General features: G+C 43.0%; 1 protein-coding gene across 1 annotated transcript in view; it reads right to left on the bottom strand.

Moving 5' to 3' along the window:
- agap3 (ArfGAP with GTPase domain, ankyrin repeat and PH domain 3) overlaps positions 1 to 19,735 on the bottom strand; it is a 79,400-nt gene that overhangs the window by 20,898 nt on the left and 38,767 nt on the right. The window contains exons 12-13 of the mRNA XM_088428736.1: positions 12,988 to 13,104; positions 3,890 to 4,045 (exon numbers count right to left, since the gene is read on the bottom strand). Coding sequence (XP_088284862.1) covers positions 3,890 to 4,045; positions 12,988 to 13,104 — 273 coding nt within the window. The remainder of the gene's footprint in view (positions 1 to 3,889; positions 4,046 to 12,987; positions 13,105 to 19,735) is intronic.

Genomic DNA, 19,735 nt, shown 5'->3' with positions numbered 1-19,735 from the left:
CAAAACCTTATCAAGGACTTAGCGACAGTCCTTAGCCTCCAGGACCCCCTCCGACCCCCGCCCCAAATCCATTTGTGCGAACAGTCGACGGAGGGGGGGGCGGAAGGTGAGCTATTGTTTGTCGCGCCGGCGCATCAGGCGTCGGGCGCTCACTTAAAGAAGCGCTCGCCATTCCCCGCGAATTAATGAGCAGTTGGGAAGAACAGGCCAAGGCGGCGCCCATCTGTAAATGTCAGCGGCGCCGCTTGCTCATTTTACACATCATTAAAGCCAATATTCCTAACCTGTATCAGAGCAATCAGGAGCAGGCCATTACTGCGACAGGGGCCCCCCGGGGGGGAGAGCGCCACCCGACTCGCCGAGAGTGCTCGCTATCTATCTGACACACACCTCTGCACACCGGCGCCAGCCAATGCTACCATAAACAAAGACATGAAATCAGCGCCGCTACGGCTAATAGCTAGCGCGTTTAACAACGGCGGCCAATTAAAGGCGCGTCTGCGGGCAGCCCCAAATGACAATCTTGTTATTTGCTTGCCTCCGCCGGGCGCGCCGCGCGCGGGAAGTCATTACGCCGGCGCGGGCTCCGGGGACAGCTTTGGGAAATGAGAGCGAGTCGGGGAGCCACAAAAAAAACAAAGTATTGAGATAAACACCCGCCATTAGCGCAGGCACTTAAAGTTCCATCTCCTAATCCTCAGCTGGACTCCAGAGGATGGTAACCCTTGCTACGCCGAGGCGCACTTGACCAAGTCCCGAAACTTTGGACCCGTTGGCCGGATTGCGGGATTTGCGATGTTCCCGACGCTCTAACTATTCGCTAACTTCAAAACGGATCTGATTCTCGCTAATGAAGCCATCATCAGGCGCCGTTCACTTCAGAGGTAAACGTCTACCTTCGAATCGACGAGCTCATGCACATCGCTATTTCCGCCCCTGAAAACAGATGCTTCGGGAGATCGAAAACTTGCAAAAAAGTTGGCAAAAAGTTGGCCGCAGCATGTAGCCACATTTGAAGTTCCGACTTAAAAGATTGACTAAGAGAACCTCGTCCGCAATTTATTTATTTTTTTAAAAAGGTGTTATAGCAGTAATCAAATCTTAAATTTTTAAATCTTAGACAACAACTTTACTGTAACTGTCGTCACCGGACTGGTCAGTTAATCTGTCAATCATCTCAAGGGGCACTACTACAAGACGCGGGCACCAAAGAGGAGTGGATTTCAACATCTGAGCAGGAGTGGGTTGCAATTTCTGCCTTCATTGGTCGATTTACCCTCCAGCAGCCAATCACGTGTCTCTTAGGAGTGCCCGCGTCTTGTCAGAGTGCCCCTTGAGCTGATTGACAGATTTACCGACCAGTCAGGTGACAACAGTAAAGTTACTGTATATGGTTTAATAATTTAACATTTGATGAAATATAGGTACTGCAGTAATATTTGTCTTAAATATGGCAAGTATAAATACTCTTCACAATTAAGAAATTCAGGTAATTCATCCAACATTACAAAAATGGGACATTTGAAAACTAGCTAAATGGTGAAACGGAGCTTGTGCACAGAATGCTGGATGGCAGTTTTACAACAGTTATTAAATACTTCAGTGGGTCATTTATGCGCAAGTTTTGAATGTGAAGTTTACTTTAAAATTCATTTAAAATCAGTGCACACTATTGTATGCCCATTTTGCACAGGATTATTATTAAATAAATAAAATCTTTCAATCAATGTTTGTTGCAATCAATATTTTGGTTAGATTGAAATAAAATGGTTACTTTCCTGAATGACGAAAAAAAAAAACAGCTTTTATTTCTGGGCAATACCTCGCAGCTCTACTGGGGTCTGTTTTAAAATGTGAAAGTATAACATACTTATAAGATAAATGAGCCCCTCCATGAAATTGACAACGCTATAATTACCTTAGTTGAGACGTGCTACTTTCACACGTGGGTTAAAAATGACTTAGCTTTGTATCTTTCCATTATTGCTACGACGATTATTAGCAAACAAAAATCTCTCCCTCCGCTTTTTGTGCGCCTCTTTTTTCTTTTACAACAGATATACATGAATGATGCCTGTTGACAGCACTATTCCATTTGCTTAATTCCAATTGCTTCTTAGTTAGCTAGCTTAAGACGTTAGCTAGCACAGAATACAATGACATGTTTGGACAATACTCGAGCTTTCTGATTGTAAGTCCTTTTACCAAGACCTGTAAAAGGCAGAATTTTCATGGCTACAGTGGACTCCCGGGTTACAGCGTCCCTGGCTTACTTTTTTTTTCATGTTGCGATGTGGAATATGGAGTTGTTTTGTCCCCTCTTTAAGGAATTTTCGCTGCTTTGCGACAAAAACAACTGTCATGACCCTAAGGGGTTGGCTGTATTTGTGTTGTTTTGTCTTCATCTGCAGGCGTTTTTAGGTAATTGCACTTATTTTCTGTTGCCGTCAATGCCTCCATGCAACGCGTCACAACAATGCTGGTCTGCAATTGGTCTGCGTTTCCTCACGGAGATGCTGGTCTGCTATTGGCCGGCCTTGCTCGTTTCAAAATGGCGGAATGGTAAAGCTATTTTCTGTCGTGAGTGGTTACAAAACCATATTTTTAGTGCATTTTATTGCTTAATTCAAAGTTGAATGGGTTAGCCATAGGTCCCAAGATTGCTAGTGATTTTAAAGAGAGAAGAAGATGATATATATGTAAACGAAGCTGGAGATAATCAAAAAATATGAAGCTAGCCTAGCCTAGGGTACCCTGACCAGGGAATATGTTGCATAACAAGCGCCAATCAAAGGTAAATAAACCCTTTCTATATTTTTTGTTTCTGATGTTTTCTGATTGTATACATGTATATTATATATAAATGTAGCACTTCCTATAATATTTTGCTACCAATTTTTAATATTTATGTACAATTTTGATGTTTTTTCCTGGGGTTCTAATCACATTAGCTATTTAACATAGCTTTAGATTGCCCGCCATCCTGTGAATTCGCCTTACGAGCCCAACCGCAGAATGAATTAATCTCGTAACACGCGCTGTATTTCCGTGACAGTTGCTCTGAATATATGACACTGAAACGAGGCTGCATTTTATTTGAATGCAGAATCTTTCCTGTGTAAGGCTAATAAGGAAAGCTGGGACTGACACCTGAAGATCATTTCTTCCACCCTCCAATAAGTATGCAGTGTTGCTGTGTGAAAGTGTTTCCAGCTGCTACTTTTTGCTGAAGACTTTTTTTGTGTGCGTGCGTGAAAAGGGCCATTGTTGCGGCTGACCTATCAAAGCAGCGAATGACTTAGTGCCAATGACGACGCTGGCCTCTGCGGTCAACAGAGTCATTGAAACCTTAAAGAGCAGCTGTCAAGAGGCCGGGATTTTTTTTTTTCATGTCTAATGATTACAAATGCTAAGCATCATTTAGGAGGCGTCAACGCCATTGTTGTGCTTTTTCCAGCGTATCCATCTTGTTGATTGATCGCGCCGCGCGTCTGACATCACTTTTATGGCTGCTGAGATGCGGCGGATTGTTTCCCCAACCGTCCAATTAGAGCGCTCTATTCATCATTTGTGCGGCGGGATCATTATGAATTGGCTGAAGAGTAGGGCTGACAACCCCCCGCCGAGATGGGCGGCGGCTTCTGGACGTGGCGGGATGTCACACTCAGAAATAAGCCAATTATGGGACAAAAAAGAACCACCTTATCATTCGGTCTGGTTTAACTTTTCTGGGTTGTTTTGTACAAAAAAACCCAGAAAGTTGGGTCGAATATTGATATTTTTGAGCCATTATTGCCACTTCTGAAAGCAGGTGCCAAGGGCCACACTAAATGGACGCAAGTCCAGTGAGTCATCAAGATTCGCCTCGGGCGCCTCCCATCTTTCCTACCTTCATTTCCGGCAGACAAGCCATCAGGCTTGGTGATGCCCGTGCTCTTTTTCCGTCTGTGTTTCTTGCGGTTGGCGTGCGGTGAGGGAGGAGGATCCAGCTTGGGACTGGTGGCGCTGCCCGCGCTGCAATTGGCCGGGTCGCTCGTTCCGTCGGCTGTGGGGGTAAATGTTACTTCGTTACGAGATCACAACAGGGGAAAACATTTTGAGTTTGATATCAGAAAAGACAGAAGTAAATATAATCTGATGACTGTATTTTACACACACACATACATACATTAAAAAAAACAATTATATATATATATATATATATATATATATATATATACTATATATATATATATATATATATATATATATACAGGCTGCTAACAATTGCTTGAGAAACATTTGCTAGCCAAGGTTATTGTGAGCACTGTGTTGCACTGTAAATAATTGTCAAAATTGCTAGCACATAACCCAGGTGGACTATGGACAAAGCGAGCAGAGCCTCGTAGGTAACGTCCAGTGGAAAAAAGGCCTCATTACCCTCTTGGGGGTGTTTGCCGGACTTTGCTATAAATGTTTGTAGCTTTTCCAGGGCTAGTAAAAGCATTGCAACAAAAAGCACCTCCCTAGCGATAAGGCCTTGTACCCCTCAAGGTTGACTGACTTCATCATTTGTTGCCAAGGAAACAATTCAGGACTTCCAAGAGTCAATAAAGCTGAGACAATGTGGAGTCACTTGTTTGCTTCCTAAATTGCTCAATTATTGGAAGGTGTTTGCCTCCTACGCATGAGAATGGTGTGTCAAGACAAGACAGGAAAGGGCGTCGTCGCTTTCGGCGGGGCGCGCGACGGCCATCCGCGGACAAATGGACAGCGTCCTCGGTCGGCCCGGGGGCGAACCGTATGACCGTCTGGGAGTGATGACGGGGGGGTGCAAAGAGGCAGCTTTGTTTCTTGTAAGTGATTTTATAAATGTGATATTAACCTGCGCTACCGTCGGGCAAAGGGAGAGAGCGATGGCACCACGGGAGGGCCTTGTCAGCTCGCCATCCGTCTCCTTTGCTGACATTTGACATCGCTTTACCTTCTTCTTCCCCCTCCGGATGCCATTAGGAATCTGGCGGGGAGGGGGGGCGGGAAGGGGGGGCGGGAAGGGAGGGTCGGCCAGTGGGTAGATGGGCCCCATATTGCTCTCCCCTTACCAGCACCCATGCGGCGCTGGCAGCCTCCTCTATTGTCTCCCATCAAAAGCTCATTGTAGTGTGGCAAACTCCATTGGTTTCCCCGAGCGGCGCCCCGGCCCCCGGGGGCCCGCTCGGTGCGGCGGGACAAGAAGGCTGCCGGATTATTGCTCTTGCGCTTGCGCGTGCCGTAATGTGCAGCGCGTCGCCGTTAGCCCGTGTACATCATTAGGCCTAATTCGCTCATTACCTTGAGGGAGATGGCGCTGTATTGGAGGAGCGCCATGGGCTCAGCGGGGGATTGGAGCTGCCGATGGCAGCGTCGTGATCATGCGGTTACCGCCGCCGCCGCTGCTGAGAGGCGCAGTTTGGAAGTAACCAAAAGTCTTGCAGACAAAAGTGGGAAAATCCCATTTGAGGGACGTTCGTTTGGCTACAATTTCTGCACGCGAGCTAGTTGTGAGGTGGCTGGACAAAAAAACATTTTTGAAATTCTCGATTGATCAGATTAAAAAAAAAAACTTGGGACAATGGGATAGTATATTTTTGTGATAAACGGACCTTTTTCCGCTTCCAGCAAAATAAGGCTCCACAGCTACAGTATATACTCAATCTTTATGGCACTAATAGTTGAATGGGTCATGCTGCCTTCTGGTTGTTAAATAAAATCTATATTAATTCTTACCTCCTTGCGAACATGTAAACTGCAATATCCACTGAGTATTTCTTTTACTTTCTTTTTCTTTTGTTCCTAAATTTTGCAATTTGCTTATATGTTCAAAAAATAATCAATGATTTACCGTATTTTCCCCACTGTAGGGCGCACCTAAAAGCCTTAATTTTTTTAAAAAGCTGATGGTGCGCCTTATAATCAGGTGCGCCTTATATATGGATCAATATTGAGATTGGGATTGGTAGATGGGGAATGAAGTGATAAAGTAAGCTTTACCTGTTTCTTTTGCGTGTTTACAGTTGAACAAAGTTGCTCATATTGACATTGAGTTATTATGCCATTGAGAGTTTAGAGTTATTATTTGAGTTATTATTGTTATTACTTTGAGCATTACTATATTGTGATTGAAAAAGTTTAAAAATATGTCATTAATAACAGGTGCGCCTTATAACCCGGTGCGCCCTATATTTGAAAAAAAAGTTTGAAAATGTCATTAATTGAGGGTGCGCCTTATAGTGCGGAAAATACGGTACTATTAGCATCGCAAGCATTAAAGACAAAAGAACAGAGCAAAGGTTTGATTGCTGATCTACTTTTTGTTGCAACTCTATACAAACCTTGATATGTGGCAATTATTCAAAAATGATGAACAAAATTAATCAAAATGACAAAAACGGGAGGAGTTATGTACATTTCCTCTACGACAGGACTTCTGCTTATGGCCATATTTTATTTGAATGTTTATTTTGGGGTTTTAATTATTTGGGGGAGTGTTTGTGGATATTATAGATTTGGTAGCATTTTTAAATTTTGTTAATTGACAAAAAGAAAACCCTCGTAATGACTGTCAATGATATGCACAGTTCCACAGTATTCTTTTAAGTGGTAATAAAACCATTCACCACAAGGTGGCTTAGTTGCGCAAGCAGCAGATTTTCATAAGCCCAACGACACAGGGTGAGTATTGGCCTACTATTCTAATGTACCGCCTTTGGTTGCCAAATCTCTAAATGTCATCGCCACGTTTGAGCCCGGGAAGCCACGAAAAGACGGGGCCGTTGCATCAGATGAATAAAGCTCGCCGCGCCAGCGGTGTGGTCTTAAACGGCATGTAGCAAGCGCATCCTGGTCCAGGCGTCTGTTTCAATTTCCCTGCTCGCCTACAACAGCCCCCCTGAGAGCAGTCATTAGCCGGCTCAGACAGCTGGGGGCACGGGGGTGTCCCCCAACCCCCCCCTCCCCTCGCCAACATCCTCTCTCTGCACGCTAACGTCTGCGCTGGCAGCTCGGCGCCGTATGGCGGGGCTGCCAGCCGCCTCCCACGTGACAGCCAGCATTTGTTTAATGTCGCTTGGGGTTAAAGGGGAGGCCCGCGCCTCCGGGGGGGGTGGCGCTCTCACAGAAGCATCCGCACCTCTAATTATCAATTTCTGCCCCTAATGTTGTGGAAAATGACCTCCGGGTCTGCTCATCCTCCACCTGAAAGCGAGATGGAGATATGCCTCTCGGTCGGAAACCGAGGAAAAAGGGTGTGCAACCTATGGCCCGGGGCCTTATGTGGACCTTGGAAGATTGTAATGTGGCCCAACAAGCGTGCGATTTTTGCTGAGTCGCGCCCCTGCAAGAGTGACCAATCACAGTACAGTACAGCTTCGTGACTGTCTGAAAATATACCTCGAAATGATTTGACTTGATTTCGGACAGCAGAGTCTTCAAGGTGGGCAAATTACGGCCCGGGTTCATAGGTGGCCCACGGGAGCATATGATCCGGCCCAATCAACCATCGCGCTTTTGCTCAGTCACACCTCCGCAAGAGTAACCTATCACAAAACAGCGTAGCTTCCCGGCTGTCAATAAATTCAAGATGAAACAGCAAAAGTTTCCATGATGATTCCGTGTCCTCTGAGCGTCAGCTTACACGTTTGTGTCCTCGTTTGTGGGACTTGTTTTTGGTCTTTGGACTCATTGGAGCTTCCAGCTAAGTTCTCGTGATCTTAATAGAGGACATCCAGGTCTTTCAGTGACGTCATGCCTTTGGTTTTGGATGCAATACATTTTGCTTCACGTTACCTGTCAAGTTAATGATTTATTTTTGCAAACACATCTCTGCTATGATCCCAAAAGAGGACACTAAGTTGAATATTTTTCTGTGGACAAACATTTATTTGTAACAGGTTTGACACTTTATATTGATTGTTTTTTTTTTTTTGTGGACATATATTTGTTAATTAAGTCAATGATTTATTTTGCTGAACAGATGTTTACTGTAACCCAAAATAGGACGTTTTATGTTATATTTTTATTATAAATTGTATTTTATTTTATATTTTTATATTTTATATTTTTCTGTTGACAAATATTTATTTAATTTTTTTTTTTAGAGCTGCTTTAACACTTTATTTTAATTATTTTTAGGAAAAATATTTATTTCTAATTTTTTTTTAACAGGTTTGACACTCTATATTGATTATTTTTTAAGGAAAAATACTTAAGGAAAAAATATTTATATTAATATATTAAAACATATTTATTAATAACTAAGTTATTTCTTTTTGATAACATTTCTTCTATCATCCAAAGGAGGACACTTTAGGTTGATTTTTTTTTTTTTTGTGGACCGATACAAATGAAGTCTGACAGGGTCTAAAGTTGAATAAATCAAACACTGATGGCATGTTTTAAGTTTTCGTTTTTATCCACAAAAATGCTTTGCAATGCTTAAGGGGTTGAGAAACTGCTAAAGGTTGAGAAGCACTCAGGGAAGAAAAGTCGAAATATTCGATGGATGTTTGTACACCAAGCCATTTTCCCCCATATGCTGCGTGATCAGTTACATTTCCAAAACGTAAATAATTTGGCGAAGCTTTTTCAAATCAGGTTGCACCCACCGGTGAGCAACAACGGCAAGCGGCATTTAAATTGATTGTTATTCAAGAGGCCGCGTGGCAGGAAGGCTGCGGTTCCGCCGGGCCCCCTTGACACGGCAGCCCTGCCTGTCCTCAATCAAACGGCTGCAATTAATGGCAAAAATTAGAAACAATCACCGCCTCCCCCTTATTATCCTCAATTAGAGCGTGCTAATCAAGGCCTGATCGCGCTCCGCCGCTCTCTCCAAACTAAATGTCAAACTTCATTACGGGCCGCCGTTGAAATCAGAGCCCTCCGACATGCCATCACCTTCGCATCGGGAGGCGACGCACTGCGGCGGGCGCCCCGACAAAAAAGCGCGCGCCTCGCTTTTGCAACTTCACACTTTTCCTTGCCATAGGTGCGACTGCGCTCATCAAAATTAACCTTCATATTTTAGATTTTGTTTTTTTCCCCTCCGAGGGGTGGGGGAGGTTGATTTTGCGCTTATTTTTCTAGTCGATCCTCCAATGCGGCCTCAGGTCCATTAGTCATCTGTAAAGCGAGATTAGACAAGCGTTCTTTTTGTAGCGGGGAAAAGTCACGTTATAACAAGTGGGATTCCAAAAAATAGTTTTGTACATTTGAGCTAATTCCTCTTTGTAATTGCTCTAATGCAGTGTTTCTCAACTATATTTTGTCAGGCCCCCCCTAGAAAACAGAAAACTTTTTGCGCCCCCCCCAGTCAATGCATTGACTATAAATCAGATTATTATTGATGAAAATTGTTTAAGTATATCTACACATGTATCCTTTTTAACATTAACAACAGAAAAACGCAATATAAGTCATCTTTCAACAACTGTTAATTATTTTTATCGCGTTTATACGGGTTACAGCTTAGTCTTAAACGGAAAAAAAGCAAGTGCACCAAAGTGCCTGAAACTAAAAGAAAATGATGAAAATTATTACTTTATTACAATTACATTCCACACGACAAAAACAAAGTTTTTTTCCTGGGATTATCCACGCCCCCCCTGGCATCACCTCACCACCCCCCCCCCCCCCAGTTGGGCCCGCCCCACTATTTGAGAAGCACTGATCTAATGTGAGTGTCAATTTACTGATTTCATGTCTACAGGCCTAATCCAATTCAAATTCTTTAAAAGAAAGTTTGTGATTCTGTAACATTGCACCAGTTTTTTTTTCTTTAAAGAGAATATTACTTTTTACTATTTAGAGAAACTGTCAAACGGAAATGCTAAATAATGCTTTTCCGCCGTTAAATCAGCGAGGCAATCACTTAAACCCTTGTGTGTTATTTTGACCGTTTTTGGGTCATTTTCTTACACATCTTTCTCGCAGTATTTCAGAAAAAGCAATGACACACTACTGGTACTGTGACAACTAAGTGGTTATGCTGTGTTGAACTTGGGTGAAATTTCAGCTCCTTAATGTTTTCTCTCAATGTTTTCCCTTTGATGTAAAAATTACAGTTTTGGACAAAATACTGCTTACACACTCCAGCAACAAATAAATTCGATATGTAACTAATAATGGCGAGATCATTTGTTCTCAATGACATTACACACAAAAACGAAGAATAACCGGAAATAATCAATACTTTAGGTAATTAAGTACTAAAGTAATCAGTTACATTAGCTAAATGGGTAATCAAATAATCCATTGTGAGGTGCTAATTAGTTACTTTAAGTACAAAAATAATTAGTTGAGCTCACTGAAGTAATAATTATTTCAGTAACCTAAAGTAATCCATTACATTAGGACTTGATTACTTTATTGCCATCCTTTTTAGACCCTCAATAGCTTTTTTTCTGACTTTTAAAAGTCAGAATCAGTGTTTCAAAGACTTGATAAAATCATACCCGAAAAAAAACGAGTGAAAAGCTGTTTTGATTACACAGTTGTTATAAAAAGCAAGAGTCATCAGAGAATATTTATTTTAAATTCCCATTTCAAAAAAAAAATAATAAAGTGACACTAGGAGCTGATGAAGCTCGGAATACGTTGAGGTAGTTCCCCAACGAGGGCGGTCATCAGCCGTGGTTGTCATACTTGAATCCAAGTGGCAGAGCGTCAAACGCGGTGCACGGATTCGAGCGAGACCATAATGCGCATTAAGAATGGCTGCCCTTATGAGCGCTAGCGTTAAGAAAAAAAAAAATTGGGCCTGGATTTAATCAAAAAAGGGGCGCTCAATATTCAAGTGGCGCCACACAATAGCTTTCCAAATGAGCACATTCTCTAAATAAGATGGAAACGCTTAGACGTATTCATCATCAATCTGAGGTTTTTTTTTTTTTTTTTTTGCATCCCGACGTTGTCGTGACTTTTGGCGTTAAGCCGCAACCTTCGCCAAGGATAATGGAGAGACGGGCCTTCATTTGAGTGCGCAACAGGCGCTGATTGTTGAACGGGGCGCCTTATGATGGAAGACTGCCAAGACTTTTCAATCACGCTCGCCGAGAGCGTCTATGATCACCGGACGCAATATTTGCGACGGCTGCACCATCTAACCACCGCTTGCTCCAAATATTGGCTTTCGGGGGCCTCAAAACTCACATAGTTTCGGAAGAATTTATCCTGGTGAAAATGTATTAAATGTCGAGGTCAATGATAAATTGCCCCCCCCCCCCCCAAAAAAAAAAAAACAAAAACCTTTCAAATTAAATATTCAATATTCTATATTAAAATGTCTGACACCAGTACGTGATTGGCAGACGTGTGCATGCGTGAAAACAAGATGAAATTGAATAAAAAGTGCAATTTTTCAGACAATTGTCTGTGGACAATAAATTTCCTCAGAAACCATTATTTTAAACAAGGGGTGAAAAGCCAGTTTTTCCATATCTTTTGAGTTCTATTTAAAGGGAAATATAATCCTAGGTCTAGTTATCATTAAATGATATTACATTTGGGGTGGCACTTCTCTGGAGGCGGCCATGTTTGTTATAGCTACGGACAATGGTAAATGCAGCACCCGCAGCACCTCCTGCTGTCCGTAATGAAAAACGCTCTAAATCTAACACACTATCCCTTTAAGAATTGCTCAATAAATTGACAGCTTGAACAGATTCACATGCATTCAGGTGGATTGCCCCCTGGTGGCTTGTAAAAAAAAAAAAAAAAAAAAAAACTGCATAAGTCGCAGGGCTCAAATCATGAGAAAAAAGTTGCGGTTTAAACTCCGAAATGTACTTAAGTGGGAATTGATTGACCATTTGGTGATCCCGAGCTCCGCGAGGAAGGTGCGAAATGCGGCCGTTGGCGCGTGTATTGGAGCTGTTAGGCGTGCCGCCGAAGGCCGCTCTGTCCGAGGGGGGAAGCGAGGGCAACGCACCCTCAAAGGACGGACGGGGGCCTCACGCCGGCCTCCCGCCGCGCTCGTAAAGTGCGCTCTTTAAACTGCCACAGCCCTGCGGTGGAAGGGGAGGGGGGGGAGGGGGGGGGGGTCGCCGCCGCCAATCTAATGAGAACTACCAGAGTGCAAACATGCATGGAAATGACTGTTATTCTGTTGATGTGCATTTAAGTGCTTTTTTACTGCCAAGCACAAAGAGAGGGAAATAACTGGTGATGAATGGTACCCCCGAAAAACATTCATTTTCCTCCTCGCAAGAGAAGGGGGTGCGGAGGGGGTGTCTATGATTGAAGGCAAAGACGCGCATGCTGAATACATTATTTGAGGAGGGCGGCGCTCCGGCGAAGGTGGCGGGAATTTAACCTGAGTTGCGCGCGTTCCTCCAAAGGTCACGTGGAACACGGCGGCCTCCGTCAGCTCATCAGCTAAATGAGCCCTAAGTGGCCTCCGTTCTCATTAACACGCCATTTTGTGAACGACAAGCACTAGCCCCTATTTCCTCAAGTCAACTCTTTTCACATTGGTGGTTTGCCGTGTCAATGGAAGCTCCAATACGACAGCTATTAACATTTTACGAGAGCGAACTTTTTGAAATGGTTTACTGCTGGTCACGAGCTAACTTGATGGAAACATAATCTCACGTTTTGGTCTTTATTAAAATGTATTTACGTTTACACGTTTCGAAAGTATCTTAATGTTTGTAATTGAACGGTAAAAAACCTTAAATTTTGGATGATAAATCGCACCGCTATAAAAGCAGAAGCACCCCAAAAAAAATTGTCACGATAAACCGCGCTGTGCTATAAGCCGCGTGGCTCAAATCGGCTAACAGCAGCTTGTGTAAACTGAGGTTGTTCTGTCATTATTTTCAATAAAAGAAGCAAGCAGACTCAACCAACGTCCGAGTCCATTCAACGGCGTCTACAGCTGATTCAATATATAGATATCAGATACACACACACACACACACACAACACCTAGCACTGCTTTATGTGCTTTCATCTTAAGCGGCGGCATTCGCTTACGGGCGGCGCTGGAGTTGATGGCCTCGTTCCACTGGTCGGCGCTGGAAACTGAGAAGGAACGCTGGTGCATCCCGTCCTTGCCGGCGCCCGCCTGCAGGGACGAGCCGCTGTTGGCGCCTGCGGACCACACAAAGAGCACAACGTCGCCGGTTAGAGCGCTAACCAGTCAAAAGTTTGGCTGCGGGAGCGCACAAAGCTCCTCTAATTAGGCCTTAATTAACAAGATACACCGGGAAGGCTAATGGCGCGGCCTCATCCCTCCGACTGCCACATCCATCTCTCGGCGCGCTCCTCCTAAGCTCCAATCAGGCCAGCCGCTGCTGCCTCTTGACTAATTCATGGCTCGCACGCGGGGCGCTGCGCCTTCCCCGGCTCGCATTCACAATCATCATCGACTCACACCTCTCTGCCGCTCATTAATGGTCATCAAAAGGATTCAAGTCGCAAGCGCTGATGAACCCTCGCTCCTCCCGCTCTCTTAAAACGGCCGCCGCGCCCGCCGTTTTTGGAGACCAAGGCACGTGATCGAAAAGGAGTTGAAAATATCTCAAGGCGCGCGACCAAACTAAGATGTGGATAGAAGCGGCTTTTTTTACGGGCCGATAGAAGGGGGCCACTTGGTAAAATTTGCAAATTTTACAAGGAGCGAAAGAAGGAACAAAGAAAGAAATATTGAACAAATTGAATATTACGATGCGAAACTTTGTTTTTGTGTACTCAAAACGGGGCTTCCCGGAATTAAGATAAAACATTTTGAGCCCTAAAATACATGAAATTAGATTGGAATTAATGGCTGCTGCACACAAAATCTGGCTTAGGTGGGCGAAAACAAAAATTGACCCATTTATACATCCACTTTAAAATGACAGTTATTTTGATTTGGAAGTTGAAATCTGTAATTTTGAGAAAACGCATCGTCTATTGATCCCTCATTTTCACACACTTCGATAACAATTTTAAACCTTTGCCTGCTGGGCAATGAAATTCAAGCCGGTAAAAAGGTTGCTTTTGTAAAAATCCCCCAAATCTTTGTTGAAAATTCGTTTTCCGTCAATAACTAATCTCAGTGACATAAGCCTTGTTTTGTGAAAACGCGTGACAAATAGTCCACTTCAGTTGGTAAATAATTCCCCTTTTTTTTTGTTTTAGTTCATGATGACACATTAGGTTGCGATCGAGATGACAACACGTATAGCGCGCGTGTTGCGTGTGGGTGGCTCAGTAAACTAAGCGGCACGGGCGCTTGTTAGGATAATATGTCCTACTCATTATCCAGAGTAATAAGTGTATCAAATTCACATAATCATGTCTAATTAGTATCGGTAATTATCTTGTTGGGCCCAAGAATATTAATCTTGGGCTCCCAGAGGGGGAGGGAGCACCATGGCAGATCGCAGCACGAGCCGGAGCTGCAGAATCACGCCAAGAGGAAAATTTGCATGCGCAAATCAGAGCGGGAGAGGAGAACCGGGAAAAGGAGGAGGAGGAGTGTAAGCGCCAAGAAAAAGAGCGAAACTTTCTTTGGCAGCACGCTACGTAGTATACGATAAGCAACGAGCGAGAAATATCGAAATATTGTTTGTTCTAGGGGTGGGCGAGTACTGACGCCAAATAGCGCTATGGGGCTTGGCCTTCTTTTGAGGTAGCGGTACTCGCCACAGCAGTTAGTTTGGGCCACTCTCTTTGAGATGTTTTACCGTCGCAAACAAGATATGGCAAATTTTGAAAAGGAAATTTCCATGAATTCGGTCATACTTTTTAGAAAATGTTACATTGAAACAATGAGGTTTTACTTTAAAATCAGGTCATTTCGGGTGTGTTAAAAGTACAAGTGATATTGATACTTGGTATCGATGATGACTTGAGAGTACTCATACAGGAAATGGTAAAAAAAAAAATTGTTATACAGTGGACCCCCGGGTTACGACGTCCCTAGCTTCCGTTCCTTTCAAGTTACGAAGTGGAACACAAAGTTTTTTCATCCCCTTGTTACAGCATTTTTCCCACCTTACGTCATCAACAACAATTACAAAATCCAAATAGTGTATGTGAGTTTTTACCTGGGGTTTTGCACACGTTAGCTATTTACCAAACGTTTCTATTGCCCGCCGTACGACGATTTCGCCTTACGATCCCAACTCCGGAACGGATTAATGCCGTATGGAGGGGGTTCATTGTGTATATTTTTTTTGCAGAAGTTTTCCTGTGTTTTCATGTGAAAATTCAGCTCCCTAGTCTCTTCTTTCAATGATTATCCTCCGATGTGAAATGTTTTTGATGTAAGGATCTAAGGATTGGACTAAATACTGCAATGGGATTTTTTTTCTAAAGCATATTCTGTCCAGTTTTTGCTATGAAAAAAATTACGTAAGGGGCAATATGTAGGCTTATTTCGTTCCAAGCACAGAGCAAACGCTAAAACTGTCTTCTTCTATGCTACAATATGCAAAGTATCCCATATTACAGACCGGAAGCAATCCAATATAGTTTGAAGTTGTTTTTTTTTTGTGTTTGTCCAAAGGCAAAATACAACAAAAGTTGTCCTGACCGGTCCACTATTTATTACGGACCTCTGTGATATTCTAATGTAACCAAAGCAACAATATAATGACGCGATCTCATCACAGCTGACTTTCTTTAATGGGTAGTTAAAATGACCATGTATTGTCACTTTAAAGAAAGTTTGACTGTTGCAAAGGAAAAACAGATAACCACAAAAGAGCTTCGCTTGCTATTTAAAATTCCACAATCAGATCTAATTGTCAAATTGGATGCTAATGATGAATGAATTATACATGGCTGCACCCATTAGTCCCCACAGACCACTCCTGCATAAAGGGGATGATAATGTAATTACAGTGGAGAAATAATAATCAGCTTGCGGCACTCAAAAGAGCTAACGGCTCCAGCCGGGAGCGAGCACCTCCGACGTCGAGAAACACCCCGACTTTACGAGGGCCGCCGGCATCGTGGCAGTAAAATGTAAACGCGAAAAGATCAAAGGGTGATAACTACCGTAATTCTCCAAATGTGACACATTTTTCCCCCAAAAATGAAGGCAAAAATGAACGTTGCAATAATTATCGTAAGAGTTGTAGCTAGAGGGGAGCGTCCGCAGCTACTGAGATTATTAGTGCATTATTTTCAAGATAAGAAGCGAGCGGACTGACCCACCGTCCGAGTCCATCCTTGTTAACACACAGCAAAATGACTAAAACAGAGAAAATCATGTAAAACTTTTGATGATTCAGTTAAGAGTGGCAAGGTATGTAGCCGATTAGAGAACACAAAATGGTATATCATTTGACTCGTTTATCAATTGCGGTATTTTGGTATATACATATATTCATAAACTTGGTGAAACACGAATGCTGCGTAAATTTGGGTATCTATGGCAAAATGAACTCAAAGAGTTGCGATGAACATGCAACAACTATACAACTTATGGATATCAACACAAGAAAATAGGAAGGGTTTAGGAAGATTGGATTCATTTGACATGTTGTCGACATTTAGGTGAAATTTCAGCTCCCTAGTGCCTTCTGTCAATACTTTGCCTTTTAAGTGAAGTGCACAAGGGATAGCAAAACTCTGGTAGTGTGATAACTAAATGGTTGTACCATGTAGAAATTTGACATTTTGTCACAATTTGGGTGAAATTTCAGCTCCCTACTGATTTCTTTCAATGCTTTCCCTTTGATGTGAAATACCAGTGATGTAAAGATCAGAGGATTGGCTAAAATACAGCACTAGGGTTTTAAAAATGTTTGTGACCAAGAAAACATCTTATTTTTTAAGCATATTTTCACAGGTGAATTTGACCCACAACATAACAGGTGGCCTAATTATCCAAGAGTGTCAGACGAGGGGGGGAAAAAAAAATCCCGATAAACATTGTGTGAATGTCATTATGCAGCCCATTACTAAGCATTTCAAGGCACATGTGTGAAATGAAGCGGAGAAGCGAGCAAATAGACAAGAAGAAAATGGCTGCGTATCAAGACAAAAGTGGGGGAGGGAGGGAGGGAAGGCGGGCGGCGGCGGCGCTAAGTAGAAGCGATGGATTAAGCGGCCAGCGCCGTCAGCCGGCTGATGAGCCGTGTCGAGACCCGAGCCCTCGCCGAGCCCTCGCCGGAGTTGTTGCCATTATGTACAAGTGTTGGCATAATGACGCGCTCATGCTAATGCGGGGCTGGCCGCCACATCATCTGCCGCCGCCGCCGCCATCATCATCACGCAGACATCCCGCAGCGTACTCCCGCTCCAGCCTTACTGGGTCATCTATTAGCACGCGTATCGAGCCGGGCTACACCACACTTTGCGTATTATTGTCCATTTTGCTTATTAGCTTTCGCCCTTTCGATAAGAAACGACACCGTATTAAAATGTGTTTTTGGTTTTTTTCGGATAAAAATACTAATCATGTTTTAATACCGATCAAAATTGTGGAAATTCATGCTTAAGGATTCAAGAGGATTAGTTATTATTTGTGTGACGCATTTTGGCGAAACCAAGCTTATGTCGGCAAAATTAGTTTTGAGTTATTGAGGAAAATTTGATTCGATTTCCATTTTGGGATTTCGAGATGAATGCGCCAACACTTTAAATGCGTTTTTTTCCACTCAGAACTGGCAACATTCCAACAGTTGTAATCGTCAATTTTTGAGCTACTTCCATGCATTATACAGGTCAATCTTTTTTTAAAGAATTTACGTTTTGTAGAATCGGAATATGTCAGTTATTTTCTGAGACATAAGCGGAATTTTGTACAAACTTATCACATATATACTAGGACAACTATTCAACATTCATTTTAAAAAGGGCTTTGGGAACAAAACAACAACAGGAAAATAACAAAAAGGCATGCTAACCATAGCTAACAAGCTAACGCTAACTTTCTAAAAAAAAAAAAATAACGTGTTCATAATCCATCCATCCATCCATCCATTATTTGTAGCCGTTTATCCTCACTAGGGTCACTGGCTAGCTGCTGCCTATCCCAGTTGGTTTCTGGCAGTAGGTGGCGGACACCTTGGACTACTTGCCAACCAATCACAGGGTGCGCTGAGACAAACAACCATTCACGCACCCAATCACACTTAAGGACAATTTAGTGTCCAATACACCGAGCATGCATGATTTTGGTAAGTGGGAGGAAGCTGGAGTGCCTGAAGAGAACCCACACAGGCTTGGGGAGAACATGCAAACTCTACAAAGGAAGGCCGGACAAGCTGGATTTGAACTCGGGTCTCCGAACTGTGAGACGGACGTGCTAACCACTTTTCCACCAAACCGCCCCTGTATTATTATCTATATTTAAAAAACAAAACGGATTTATTGAACACCATCTGCTTGCTCGTTTTCATGATGCAATACTAATGACTGAACAAAGTTGCTATTTTTGGTGTCTCCTGAAATATGAGAAGATACAGAATCCCGCCTAACGCTAGCAACACACTATGGAAAAGCCGTACGTTCAACGAGAGATGCCTAACTTTGGACTTTATTGTGTGAGCAAGCAAAAAATGTCATTTTCCCTCTGGAGATTCGCCTAGAACTGAGATAGGTGCCAGCGGAAGATCCGACGGAAAAGGTCGGGGCCGCGGACGGTCTTTGTCTTCCCGCCTGGCCCCGCCCCTCCTTCGCCTCACCCGGAGGCGCTGATGACAGTCTTTGGAAGCGAGGGATGCACGAATTAGCAAAGGCAAAGGCGAGGCTTGTGATTTAGTGGCCCTGAATGAGAAATTAGCGCTTTGTTCCCCTCATCAATGGCTTGTCTAATGAAATCAAAAGCCCCATGGCATCACCACGAGAGGCGCCTCTCATGCGCCCGGAGAAAGACCCCGTGGTATTCCTAACACCCTTTGTCTGGCTGAGGCGTAGGTTCTTGCAAATTGACGGAAAAAAATCTCCGTTTACCCTATCTACTATACATGCCCATTTTTAAAACCGAAGGTCTCAAAAACTTCGACCAAAGTGGAAGTTTGCGTGTAGCAATCAGAAACCGGACATTTATCTCAACATTTTGTTTTCTACCAGACAGAATTTCTTTCTAATTGGACAGAATTTGGCGAAACTACTGCCACCTAGTGGCTTGGCATGCGTGTGAATGAATAAAACTGCACTATGCAGATTCATTTTGCATTTAAGCTGATCTTCGGCGATAAACATCTAAAAAGCCGGCTAACGTATGCATGTCAAATTAAGCACTTGTCATCTAACCAGCAGGGGGCAATGTCTCTTCTTTCTCAACCTAACACAGCATATTATTTACCAGTGTGAAATGGCGTTGAGTTTCCCACCTTCACACCTGTGCTTGCTGTCAATTCAGACCCATTTTGAAAAACTGGCAAAAAATTGGAATAAATTGAGTTTAAAATGACGGAAAATGACATTTTGCCTGCTAATTGCTTAAAAGTAAATCATGTGCTTAGTTCTAGGTAGGCTTGGTTTGCACTCAGTATGTAAGTTAGCTGTGTTGCCCTGTGTGCCAAATTTTTGCCACATCTTGGGTGATTTTAATTATTATTTTCTTTCTTTCTTTTTTTGAGTTTATTATTATTATCTGTGAGTATCAAACCTCGAAGCCTTGTTTATATACTGCTCGTTTAAATAAAAGAGTGCAATAAATAGAAATGTTTAACCAAGCACGATGAATAATCGTGATTCCAATATTGACCAAAATGTAGACGAAGGCCGCCCAGTTTCCCTGCCGTTGGGAACCTTTCAGTTTCGCCTCCCCCCACCC

Source organism: Hippichthys cyanospilos, chromosome 12 (genome assembly GCF_059441005.1).
Source record: "Hippichthys cyanospilos isolate Australia breed blue-spotted pipefish chromosome 12, RoL_Hcya_1.0, whole genome shotgun sequence".
NCBI lineage: Eukaryota > Metazoa > Chordata > Actinopteri > Syngnathiformes > Syngnathidae > Hippichthys > Hippichthys cyanospilos.
The sequence above is the reverse complement of the archived record's forward strand: the minus strand, read 5'-3'. Positions and strand labels throughout refer to the sequence as shown.